This window comes from Mustela nivalis, assembly GCF_964662115.1.
Source record: "Mustela nivalis genome assembly, chromosome: 4".
Lineage (NCBI taxonomy): Eukaryota > Metazoa > Chordata > Mammalia > Carnivora > Mustelidae > Mustela > Mustela nivalis.
The window spans coordinates 770,884-784,705 of record NC_139023.1 but is presented as its reverse complement, the minus strand read 5'-3'; the positions used below and the strand labels follow the sequence as shown (position 1 = coordinate 784,705).

The window sequence follows — 13,822 nt, the reverse complement described above, 5'->3', positions numbered from 1 at the left end:
TCCTTCAATAGAGGTGTGGAGCCAAATGAACATATAAAATCTGATAGCTATACGTTCACAAAATACCTCTGCTTTACTAAGTACTTCTTGGAATAAAAACTCTGTGTGCCTTTAAAGCATATACTTTTTAAAAAATGATTTTATTTATTTATTCATGAGAGACACAGAGAGAGAAAGGCAGAGGGAGAAGCAGGCTCCCCACTGAGCAAGGAGCCTGATACAGGACTTGACCCCAGGACCCTGGGATCATGACCTGAGCCCAAGGCAGCCACTTAACCAACTGAGCCACTCAGGCGCCCTAAAGTATAGAACTTTTTGTTTATAAAGCCTGGGTCACCTTGAATTGCTGAGGAAGGACTCATTGTACCAAGAGAGAGATCCGTGTGAAGAGTCTCTGGTCCGTTTGGGGTTAAGCTCCCCCAGGAGGCAGACTGGCCCCTGCATTGTGTGCCCATCTACAGGAGCATACCCTTTGCTCAGGCCAGCTCGGGCAAGCACATGTTCATTCCCTTGACATGCATTCCCACAGGTGGCTTCACTCGTCTCCCCAGCTTTCACTGACCAAGGTCCACACGGGAAGGAAGGGAGACATCATGGCACCTCCGCCTTCCACGGTCCGTTTTGGCCGGTGAGAACTCATGCCCGGTGAGCGCGGGCAGAGGACCTGAGCCTTCTGTGGCCGCCTCTGGAGTTTCTCTCTCTCTGTCTCCCCTCCCACGTGGGCCACATCACGGGGAGGAGCCACTGCCCCTAGTGAGGAGGCACAGAGCCACAGACAGGCTCTGGTGACTCCATAAATCACCACCATCACGAACAGAGGAGTTGCTCGAAGACCACCGAGCTGTTTTTCCTTCCCACATGACTCCAAGACCTGCCCAGGAGGGCAGGCCGCCGTGAAGGAGACAACGTGAGGCACAGTGTTCGAGCATTTTGCGAAAGCAGGGCCAGAAGCCTTCTCAGGGCCTCGGGAGGGGGCACTTTTGGGACTTCCCGTTTACACCGGAAGGAAACCAACAACCACAACCCAACCCGAAAGAAGAAGGCGAATCTGTTCCTCACATGCGGAAGAGAAGCTGTGCCTCCAAATCTTTGGCTCAGGAGGATCCCAGATCTTTGGCTGCAGTTAGGAGGAAGGTGGCCCACACTGGGACAGGTCTCTGCAGAGACAGCTACAGCCAGCAAGGAGAGCAGCCCTGGGGTTAAGCCTGCAGGAAGCATTCCGAGCTTTCATTCCCCTACCCAGATGTCACCAGGACTGCTGCCAACACCAAGGCTGGGGCTGGTCTGCAGTCCTGAATCTGGCACACCTCCAGGGTCTCCTGACCATGGACTGCGGCTTAAGTGCATCACTGAGACATCTGCCGCCAGGTTGCTCCCCCACCTAAAATTCCGCAGTGCCTTGCTAGGGCGTATAGGACAGTATCCACACTCTGCGCGGTGCCTGACAGAGCCCTGCACTGACGTGGAACCTGCCCCGCCCCGTAACCTCTTCTCCAACCATCTCCCACACCCATGTGGACACACCGGCCACCTGTCTTGTCCGGGAATGCACCATACTAGTTCCCATCTTTACTCTGGCCCCTCCTTCCATCTGGATTATTCTTCCCCTACCAGCTGCGTCCCGGCTCTCCTGGTTTTAATGTCAGTGCCTGGGGGAGGGCATCTCTCACCATCCTCTGAAGCAGCCACCTCCCTCCACTCTGTCACGTTGCTGTGGTTAAATGCTTCATTCTTTTCTCTCTCTGCACAAATTTGCTTATTCATTTGCTTGCTTGTTGATTTGCTCTCTTTTCCACTGAAATATAAACTCTGTGAGGACAGAGACCTGTCTGTCGTGTTCTACAGTGACTGGAACAGTGCTTAGCCCCTCTCTTTGTCGAAAGAAAGGAAACACAGACACTTGATCCTGGGAGAGGCATCAGAACAATGGAGCATTGCAGTGAGAGGGTGACCTCTGGAGTCGAGCTGCCTGAACTTAAATTCCCCTCCTGTCACTTCTGTATGTCCTTGGACAGCTTACATAGCCTCTTTTTCCCCCACTGTCTCACCTATCAAATGAGGAAGATAACAGTCTCCACCTTTTCAGGGTATGTCAGAAGACTATGTAAAGCTCTTAGGGAAGTGCTGGTATGCAGTTAGCACTAGGTCATTGTTTTGTTTTGTTGTGGTGGTAATTATATACATGCCAAAGTTCATGGTCCATGACCATGCGATTTATTTGACCTATTAATATGTCAAGTTTGGTCCACTGACAAATCACACGGTACCTTCCGCTTTCCGGCCGGGTGTATTAAGAGCTTGAACGTAGTCCATCGCTCCCATCCTTGCAACAGCAAAAAAAAAAAAAAAAGCCAAATGAACTGAAAATCAACAACTCGTTTCCATCCATCAGAGAACTGAGATCATAGGGCAAACTGCTGCCCTGAAACCAGAAAGATAAACGGGCAGTTGCAGAGAAGCACTGCGGACCAAGACCGAGAGTCCGCAGCTAGTTCCAGGACGGGCAGGCATACTTCAGCCTGTAATCGGGGCACTGCTGAAGTCTTGGTGTGGACAAGCTGGAGAGTTAAAAACAATGGGGCCCAGTGCCAGGGGGCCCCAACTCGTATAAATGTTAACTCCAAGAGTCGTACCAGGTTCTCACTGAGAAAAATCTTCTGTTCTCCCAGCGGGTGGAGGAGAAACATCATCATTCTGAAATACATGGAGCTCTCTGTTCTCTTCCCAAGATCTATCCTCAAGCGAAACTATTTTGTCGGATCCCAATCAACCAGAGTTTTACAAAAGCCTAAGGGCCCCAGGGAAGGGAAATGCTCACCCCAGGCTTACAGACTGAGACCTAATCATAAGACCATAGAGTGCCCCCATCCCCATGTCTACACTGTTCCATTTGATGACAGAACTCCAATGGAGAAAATGGAGAGCCTTCAACCTCATGTTAAAAAGAAATCTCCAGGAAAGTCCAAAGACAATGGAGAGAGAAAAAACAAGGGCACTAGAGGAGATTTAAGCCCTTGACACCACAGCTAAAGCACACTGTAAGCACACAGCCTAATTCCTAGCCAGATAAACATAAAACCTCACTCTACAGCCCTATTGCCTCAGTTCCTTTTACCTAGTACATCACGCCCAGCTCTCAACAAACAATTGCAAAGTATGCTAAAAGGCAAAAAATACCACCTAAAAAAGAAAAAGCAAGCATCAGACCTAGATGCGGATATGGCAGTGATGTTGGAAAGATCAGACTGAATTCTAGAACAATTATGATTAATACACTAATTACCTTAAAAGAAAAAGTAGACGACTTGAAAGAACAGATGTATACTATAAACAGTAATGGAAACTCTAAGAAAAAAAAAAAAAAGCTAGAAGTCAGAAAAGCTGTAACAAATGAAGAATGTCTTTGATGGGCTTACCAGTAGACTGAACATGGCTAAGGAAAGAATCAGTGAGCTTGAAGGTATATAAATATAACTTCCCAAACCTAAATGCAAAAAGAAAAGATGAAGCGGAATATGTAGAAACCATAGGGCAGTTATAACAGGTGTACCAATGTGTAATTGAAACACCAGGAGAAGAAACAAAGAGAGAGAAAAGATGGAACAAACAGTAGAAAAATATTTGAAGTAATAATGACTGAAATTTTTCCAAAATTAAAGACAGACACCAAACCACAGATCCAGGAAGCTCAGAGAGCACCAAGAAGGATAAACAGAAAAAAAAAAAGTCTCCACTTAGGCATATCATACTCAAACTGCAGAGAATCAAAGGCAAAGAGAAATTAATGAAAAAAGCCAGAAGGGAAAAAAAAACCTTCCCAATAGTGGACAGTGTAGGAATTACACTAGGTATCTCTTAAGAAACTGCAAGTTGGTATCTCTTTGTGGTTTTGAGGTGCATTGGGTGTTATACGTAATTAATGAATCATTGAACATTACATCAAAAATTAATGATGTACCATACAGTGGCTAACTGAATATAATAAAAAAATAATAATAAAAATAAAAGAACAAATGAAGGACAATAGATTCTAGTTGCCCCAAATAAATTTGAATTCCTAAAGATAAAAAAAAGAAAAATGCAAGTAAGAAGAAAGTGAAATAAATTATTTAATAAATGTTGAAAAAAAACCACCTTGAAAACTAGAATTCCATACCCAACAAAGTTGTTCACTAAGAGTAAAAGAGAAATAAAGACTTTCTCAGACAGGGGTACTTGGGTGGCTCAGTCAGCTAAGTGCCTTTGGCTCAGGTCATGATCCCAGGGTCCTGGGATTGAGTCCCACATCAGGCTCCCTGCTCAGTGGGGAGTCTGCTTCTGTCTCTCTCTCTGCCCTTCCTCCCCGCTCATGCTATCTCTCTCACCCAAATACATTTTAAAAATCTTCAAAAAAAACTTTATCAGACAAACAAAAATTGAGGGAATTTGTTACCAGTAGACCTGCCTTGCAAGACATGAAAGTTCTTTTTGAGAGATGGAACATGGGAGTGGTTAGACACCCAGATCGACCTAAAGAAAGAAGAGCATTAGAGAACGAATAAATGAAAGTAAAATAAAATCTTCAATTTTTCCTATTCTATTAAAGATTTTACTTATTTTAGGGAGGAAGTGCACACACATGCAGGCAGGGTGTGGGTTGGGGGTGAGGGGCGGAGTCAGAGAATCTCAAGCAGACTCTGCGCTGAGCATGGTGCCTGAGGCAGGGCTCAATCTCACCACCCTGAGATCATGACCTGAACCCAAACCAAAATCAGACACTTAAATGACTGGGCCACCCAGGTGTCCCCTTCACTTTCTCTTATTCCTAGCCTATCTAACAGATAGCAGTGTGTTCAGAATAACAATAATAGCAACAATGCATTCAGTGATTATAGCTTAATGACAACAATGAGCAGCGCACAGGAAGGAGGAACTGGGAATGCTCTGTTACAAGGCTGCTGCACTAAGGGGAAATGCTATCATGTTATTTGAAAGTGGCTTTGGGTTAGTTGTAAATGTATACTGTGACATCTAGGACAACCACTACCCAACTGTAAAAAGAAGTAGAGCAGATATGCTAAAAGGAGAGAGAAAACAGAACTGTGTAAAATGTGCAGTTAGAACCAGGGAAGACAGAAAAAAGGTACAAAGAACAAGAGCCGTGAGGAGCCACAGAAACAGTCGGCGTGAACCCAGCTCTATCAGTAATCACTCGAGTGTGGGTACTTTAGATAAACCACTTAAAGGACAGGATGTCACAGTGGGTAAAACAAGGGCCAAGTCTAAGTTGTTCACAAATCACAGGGCTGGACATCACCCAAGAACACCCATGGTGAGCCTGGAGGGTCCCCGGCCCGAGGGTCAGGAGATCGGTTTCAGTCCGGTTTGTCCACTGAGCAGCCGTGTGACCTTTCACTAGTCACGGACATTCTCTGGCCTCTCTTCACCCTTCTCTTTACCTGTTATTGCAAAATACAAGGACTTAGACTAAATCCCTTAACCTCCTTTCCAGTTCAAAATCCGGATCCTGGGTACCAGGATGTGATGAGAAACGTGGGCAGGCAGACAGGAAGCTGCAGCCGCTAACAGGTGTTTTTGCAGAGTTCGTGAGGGCCCAGCTGCAGCCAGAGGGGTGGTGCGTGCGTGCAAGAGCACAGGCCCAAGTCTGGCTACTGCCTGTGAAAACCGAACTCCTGGAGACCAATGGATGGCAGGAAAATCCTACCTGGGCCCGTGTTTGACTAGAAGAAAATGACAAGGAGTTTGCGAGCCACATTTTTGGTTGACTTGCACCTTACTGATCAGGGAGGTGGAGGAACTCAGGGGCCTCTGCTGAACGTGAGGGACGCGGGATTCCCACAGCCCCTCACCCAGCCCCTCACCCAGCCCCTCACCCAGCCCCTCACCCAGCCCCTCGCCCAGCCCCTCGCCTCGCATTCCTGGACCATCATAATCTTTTTTTTTTTTTTAAGTTTTATTTATTTGGGGCGCCTGGGTGGCTTAGTGGGTTAAGCGGCTGTCTTTGGCTCAGGTCATGATGTCAGGGTCCTGGGATCGAGCCCCACATCGGGTTCTCTGCTCAGCGGGGAGCCTGCTTCTCTCTCTCTCTCTGCCTACTTGTGATCCCTCTCTTTTTTTTTTTTTTTTAAAGATTTTATTTATTTATATTTGACAGAGAGAAATCACAAGTAGATGGGGAGGCAGGCAGAGAGAGAGAGAGAGGGAAGCAGGCTCCCTGCTGAGAAGACAGCCTGATGCGGGACTCGATCCCAGGACCCTGAGATCATGACCTGAGCCGAAGGCAGCGGCTTAACCCACTGAGCCACCCAGGCGCCCCTTGTGATCCCTCTCTGTCAAAAAAATAAATAAGGTGATATCTCATTGTGGTTTCACCTTATTTATTTTTTTGACAGAGAGCGATCACAAGTAGGCAGAGAGCGAGAGAGAGAAGCAGGCTCCCGGCTGAGCAGAGAGCCCGATGCGGGGAGGGGGGTTGGGAGAGGGGGGGGTTATGGACACTGGGGAGGGTATGTGCTATGGTGAGTGCTGTGAAGTGTGTAAACCTGGTGATCCACAGACCTGTACCCCTGGGGATAAAAATATACTATATGTATATAAAAAATAAAAAATTTAAATTAAAAAAATTTTTTTAAATAAATAAAATATTTTTTTAAAAAAAGGAAAAAAAAGATCTTGTTTTATTTGACAGAGAAAGAGAGACAGAGAGGGAATGTAAGCAAGAGGAGTGGGAGAGGGAGAAGCAGGCTTCCTGCTGAGCAGGGAGCGCGATATGGGACTCAATCCCAGGACCCTGGGATTATGAGCCAAAGGCAGAGGCTTAACGACTGAGCCACCCGGGTACCCCCATCATCATCTTCTGAATGATCAAAACCCCCACCTTTCCCAGTATCCGTCCTGTCCCATGTACATACACCCTCTTTAGAAGAAAGAGAGGAGGGAATTGCAAACGTTGAAGCCCCAGTGTTAAGAAGATTGTTCTTGAACATCTCGTTTGCAGCTTCTAACAAAAGCCCTGCTCATCTTCAAACACCGACCACCATGGCATCACTAGTCCATTTTGGCCAAAGGCATGACCACCCGGATTGAGAAAAGCACAGGAAAACCCTTGAAATGATCTTTAAAAACCCACGAGGACATCGAAGGGAAACTAAACCAATGACTCTGCATTAAATCGGGGTTGTGGGTCTGTACCCGACACAGACAGGTCATGGCGCATTTTCACTCTCCCAGGCTGTTCCTGCCCCAGGGTTAAGTGGTCTAAATCAACTGTATTTCTTCCGACTGACGCTGAGTGCACCGTGTGGAAGCTGGCTGGAGGCTGATCTTACAGATACCTCTAAGTGACATTGTTAGAAACCCCACACCCGTGAAGTACTGACATTTCCATCGGGACACTGTAGGAATGCTAATATTCCACCAAATGGGAGGCTGGCGGAAGGCAAGGACCGTGACTGTGTTTGCTGATCATTACACCCACTGTGCCTAGCTCAGTGCCTGGCGTATAGTAGAGGCTCAATGAACATTTGTTAAATGAATGAAAAAAAAATCCACTGCAAATGTGGGCCTGAAAGAAGTACGCATCGTCCAAATTTGATGATTTCTAAACAGATTTTTAAAAGTATTCATTTTTCATCTCTTCACAAGCTATCACTGAGCACCTCTGTCATGGCAGGCACTGAAACAGAAAGATGAATGAGACAGGATGCCAGTTCTCATAAAGAAGAGGGGGCCAATATTGGTGAGTGCAACTATAAGCTGGGCACTTTCTACTCTCTATTTCATCCTTCCAACAGCCCTGTGAGGTTAACATTATTTATTTCCTGCCCTTGTGTATATGGGAAGAGAGACTTGCACCAAGAACTACATCCAGCAAATGACAGAGCCAAGAATTTATTCTGGGACCTGAGTGTTTCCCTCTGCAATGCACTTTCTCCCCAACGTAAAGTTAAAATCACAGTGTGATGTTCTGTTAGGTGATGTTATGTTAAGGAAACTTAGGTTATCGAAAATTGAGTTGTAAATAAATAGTTTCCTTGGGAAAAGAGATATAAGAATTTTATGTTCTCAATTTCAAGTTATTTATGTTGGAAAAAGTTTTTTTAATATAGAGGTGCTTTGTAACCACATCATAAGAGTATAATTGAAGACTAGAAATAATGAATTGCTCAAACAAAACAAATGAAAATGACCAACTTCAGTCCTAAATAGCATCTAAGATCCAAGTCAATGCGTTTCTAAATGATCGTTATCATAACTCATTGATAGGATAACCAAAGCACAACCCTGAGCTAAGGCGACGGAGGTCAGAATACGTGTGGGCTAGTCCGCATCGCCCGTGGTGAGGAACAGAACACAAAGTGGAGAAGCTGCCCACCGCTCCTTTGTGTGCAACAGCTTTTCCCTGGGACCCTGGGACTAATTCCTAACTGCGCTTAAATCATAACCTGTAGACATCCGTAATAAGAACTCTGTTCCCTGAGCGATCTACTGTGCTGCATCCCACGTGCCTTATGAAGGCTTGAACCACGGGAAATGAGTGGAGAAATGAAATGAGAAAATGAAACCTCAGACATGAGCGCAACCCGGAGGAATGCTCAGGGTCAGGCTGTCTCGTGGGGACGGGAGGCCCACTGAGCAGGTGGCCACGTGGCTTGCACGGTTGAGCATCACAGATGGGCTCCTGGGTTGCCTGTTTCCCTGGACCCTAAAGCAGTTTTGAGAATCACCGTCTCAGAACTCTCTGGGTGAAGATGGCGTGGGGCCCAGAATGTTCCGCTACTAGAATAGTCCTAAAGGATATGGCCCAGTCCCAGGGCTGCGAGGACCCTCCGTTACATTTTTATAGTTTCCTGCAATTCTCAATTATTCTGTATCAGCTGTGAGAGTGAAGTCATACTCTGATTTTTACAGATGAAGAAACTGGAGACAGTAAGGGGTTCACAGCCAGCAACATCGGAGTAAGACCCAAATCCAGTCTTCCAGCGCCGTCTTCAACAGCCCTCTGCCATAGACGTACGGGGTGACCTCGGGGGTATGTTTTCTAGGAACAACAGCCGGAGAGTGGGACGCGCATTTGCCTATTACTGCTTCTAACCGTACAATCTGTCCAGTTCCTTGACTTCAATAAACCTTGGTTCTCATCTGTAAGTGAGGACACATACGACACCCAGCCCCTGGGGTGACTGTGGGGGTCAAGTCCGATGCGCGGACAGCAGGCTCAGCACAGAACTCGGCCCTGGTTAGAGCCGGACGAATGCTGAGGGGTTTAGGGCATGGGCTTTGGGCGGAGGTATCTCTCTCCTCCTCTGTGGTTTAATATTCCTAGGGGTACAAAGCGCCTGGGGGACATTTTGCCACATCTAAAGCTACAAGGAGACAAAACTTGGGACAGACAGGGATGCTTGGGGACCTGAGCCCTGAGGCTGGAATGAGGATGGCGGAATGATCACCCCACAGGGAGCATCTGTGCCGTCCCCACAGAGCTGTCTGTGCTGGGTCTCGGAGCCAGACGGACCCTCCATCCCCACCTGGAAAGCCATGGAGTTGGCAGCAGCCAGGAATATCCTCAGGGGCAGCTTGGCCTTGTAGGACCTGTGGCTCCACAAGCGATGGGCACCGGCTGTCACACCCAGGGCGTTCAGGAGGAAGCAGAAGTAGGCTGCAAGACACAAGCAGGGACAATGTCAGCAAACGTCACAAGCCTCTACACACCCCAGGCTTCTTTCTCTGCACAGAAACGCTCGGGAAACGGTGTCCGGAGAAGTGTGCAATGTGGAGGAAGAACTGATAACTTGGGGAGATGCAGCGCTTGGTGCTGATTTTCAGCCTTCCTGCACTGGGCAGATGCGGAGAGAACTTTCCGCAAGGAACCTTGACCTTTGAACATAACTTTTTCTCTTCCAACAAATCTTTTATTTGCTCATGTTCCTTGACAGTCTTGATGCAAAGTCCTCATCACGTGAGTAACGCCTGCTCTCCATGGTGCTGAGACTGACCTCCGTGTTGCCTCGAAATCTCCACCCCAGGAAGTGTGTTACCTGAAAACCATATTTCTAAAGGGCAGTACCATCCTCACTGCTCCAGAGGCCTGGTTTGAGTGGAATCAGGCCTGACTTAAAAGCAGCGAGATCTGGCTCAGGACCGGTAAGAATGAGAATAGAACTGATGGCAGGGACGCCTACGATTCGGCTTCCGAAGGTCCCCTTAACACCAACAGCATGACCTGGAATCACAAGGATGGCCAGGTGGGGGATGTTGTTAGAGCTGCTTAAATGGAGTGTGTTATCTGCCACCCACTTAAATGTATTATCCTTAAGCCGCATAACACACTGTACTGTCCCACTTCACAGCTGAAAAACTGGATCTCCGAGAGTTAATCCTGCCTATAAACCCAAGTCGACCTAGTTCCAAAGTCTCTGCCAAGAGACCCGGTATTGCCCCCCATGTGGCAGCGGTGGGTGGCTCTTCATACGAAGACTCGGGAGAGGTTATGAAAGCATGGTGTGGAGGGGACGCCCGGGATCCCAAAAACCACGATTCCGAGATGACCACAACTACTCGTGCTTTCACAGCAATATGCCCACACAATGCTGAACGTCTTCCTTGGATTCCCAAATAATCCTATGTGGTTTATATTTTATTAGATCCATTATACAGATGAGAAAACCAAGGCTTTTTCTTTCTTTTTTTTTTTTTTAATGTTATGTTAGTCGCCATACTACATCATTAGTTTCTGAAGCAGTGTTCCGGGATTCATTGTTTGCGTACAACCCCCAGTGCTCACGCAATCCATGCCATCCTTAATACCCACAGCCAGGCTCACCCACTCCCACCTCCCACCCCCCTGTCCTCTAAAAGCCTCAGTTTGTTTCCCGGAGTCCACAGTCTCTCACGGTTCGTCTCCCCCCGATTTCCCCCCTTCATTTCCCCCTTCCCTCTCCTAATGTCCTCCGCGCTATTCCTTATGCTCCACAAATAAGTGAAACCATGTGCTAATTGTCTTTCTCTGCTTGACTTATTTCACTCAGCATAATCTCCTCCAGTCCCATCCATGTTGATGTAAAAGTTGGGTATTCATCCAAGAAAACCAAGGCTTAAGAAGTTAACTAATTTCCCAGTGTCACAAAGCTAGGAGGTGTCTTTGCTAAGAGTCGAACCCTCGTCTGTCTGAACCAAGAACAGAGCTCCTAACCTCTACTCTCCACTCTGCCTCTGGGAGACACCAGCTAGGTCCTATCTTTACTTCTCTACACTCCGCCACCATCCTTCGTATTGGACCCTAATCTAAATTTAAAAGTGAGCTGCTTCCGGGCCCCTGGCACCCAGTCGTTAAGTGTCTGCCTTCGGCTCAGGTGATGACCCTGGAGTCCCTGGATCTAGTCTCCGCATCAGACTTCCTGTTTGCCGGGAAGGCTGCTTCTTCCTCCTCCACTCCCCCTGCTTGTGTTCCCTCTCTCACTGCTGTGTCTCCCTCTGTCAAAGGAATAAATAAAATCTTAAAAAATAAAATAAAACAAAATAAAATAAAAGTGAGCCACTTCCTTACCTCGGCAGACAACTCTAAACCAAGCTATAAGCAGGTGGGATCAGGCAGATTATCCTGCACAACCGCCCCCATGCATGGCACACACAGGCCCCCCACGAAGAACTGGCAGCAAACAAGCCATCAATGGTGGGTCCATCATGGAACAATTGTGAATGGCTCCAGGACAGGATGCATTTGGGGAGCCCATTATAGCACTTCTTAAGAAGAATTACTAGGGTAACCTCAGTGTCAATAGACATATTTAAAAGTAGAACCATATTACATCTCCCAAAAGTCAAGTCTACTGATCTTGGTTTCAGTCCATATTTACATGGGTCTAAAAGCAAGACTTGCCCTTGGCGCTGAGATTAATGAGTCTCTGAATACATGTGGTTTTCATGAAGTTGACAAATCATTCCTTACTTGAAAGGTTAAAAACAGAAAAACAATCTGCCCATAAATCACAGAAAGTCAGAGTATATGAAAAGGTCTGGTCTTTCTTGTTGCTATGATTTAACCGTGGTCATGAGTCTATGAAGTGAGCAGCTATTTTCCATGTCATCCCTGGCCTTCATGTCTCTACATACAATTTTTTCCCAACTGTCAAGTACTTGGGGAACAAGTGAGACTGTAATGGAAAAATTCAATGTGACCCTGTCTCCCCAGCGGACTAAGACTCTGGACCTCGGCTGTAATCAAGTGAATTCCAAGACTCCATGAAAGGCACTGGCCACAAAAGAATCCATTCAGCGTACGGCTCCCAGACCAGGCCTTATCACAGAGGACGGCATTGTCTTGTCCTATTCGGGATCTCCGGTATTGCAGGGCTTGCTGACATGGCTGGTCTGCCCCGGGCTGGAGTCGCTACTGGTTTTGCATGGTCCTTCTTCTGGCAACAGGAATGTGGCCACGGAACCCAGGCTGGCCTGGTGTAGAAGCCCTGGCAGTGGACACCTGACCCAGCTCTTCTCTCCCTTCTTGCTCAAAGACTAAAGGTCACACTCCGAGGCATGACTGCAATAGTAGAGAATGAGGCCAAGACGGTGGGACATGGAGATGGTGGAGGTGCCAACAAGAGTCTGGAGGACAGCTGCCTGCCCTGGGCTGCTAGCTGCAGCTCCCAGTTCCACGGCTCCTTTGACCCTGTGTGTCTCCTGGTATTTCTCCTAGTTATGGGAGCCAACCAATCCCTTTTTCTTACTGAAGCTAGTTCGCTCTGAATTTCTGATACTAAAATTCTGCAGAACCTCTAAGGAAGAAAGCAACCTTCTGGCCATAGCCCAAATGAATACAAACTACAAAAACCCTGGCCTGAGTATGAGGTTGTTCTACTAACAGGACTCAGTTTTCCAATTCTGCTAGGGCCAATCTGAGAGGCTCTTAACCTCTCTTCTCTGATCTTTGTGGATATTAATATCCAAACTAGTTTTCAGAAGGATGTTGGCTAGTTGGCTCTGAGACACTGAACTATTCAGATACAGAATTGATAACTTTGGGGGAAGAAGGAGTAACAAATAGTGTTAATAACTTTATCAAATAGCTTATACCTTGTAGAGAAGGGAGCTAGATCAATAGAATTCAGAATCACAAAATTGCCTGGTAAGCAACAAACTCATTTATTGGTCTGGGTGCAAACAAGAGTCATCAATTCTGGTTAGCTCAACCCAAAAAGAAATGTACTAGAGAGGTGCTAAATAGCCTACAGATCTCATGGAAGGGTTGCAGGACGGTTTTGGTACAGAGCCTCCAAGACGGCCCCAGTGCTCCCCGTCTCCTGGTAATCATGGCACTATATAATTTCTTCCCCTTTAGTAATGTGCTTCTTTCTTTTTTAAAAAATAAATATTTTATTTATTTATTTGACAGAGAGAGAGAGAGATCACAAGTAGGCAGAGAGGCAGGCAGAGCAGGGAGGTGGGGGTGGGGGCAGGCTTCCTGCCAAGCAGAGCGCCCAATGTGGGGCTCAATCCTAGGACCCTAAGATCATTACCTCAGCTGAAGGCAGAGGCTTAACCCAGTGAGCCACCCCGGCACCCCTAGTAACCTGCTTCTAACCAAAGAATATAGTGATGTTGAGGGAATGTTGGTTCTGTGATTAGGTTACAAGAGATTGTGACTTCTGTTTTGCTAGTAGAGTCTCTCTTGTGTTGGCTTTGATGACGTGAGCCACCATACTGGGACAGCCCGTGCAGTAAGGAAGCAAGGGTGGCCTCCAGCCAACAGCCAGAAAGGAAGTAAGACTTCAGTCCAATAATCCTCAAGGACCTGAGTCCTGCCAAAAACAGTGAAAGTGAACTT

At 47.0% G+C, this 13,822-nt stretch overlaps 1 protein-coding gene across 1 annotated transcript in view; it reads right to left on the bottom strand.

The window, feature by feature from the left end:
- SCD5 (stearoyl-CoA desaturase 5) overlaps nucleotides 1-13,822 on the bottom strand; it is a 143,997-nt gene that overhangs the window by 46,599 nt on the left and 83,576 nt on the right. Inside the window, exon 2 of the mRNA XM_082726513.1 lies at nucleotides 9,528-9,658. Within this exon, the coding sequence (XP_082582639.1) occupies nucleotides 9,528-9,658 (131 nt within the window). The remainder of the gene's footprint in view (nucleotides 1-9,527; nucleotides 9,659-13,822) is intronic.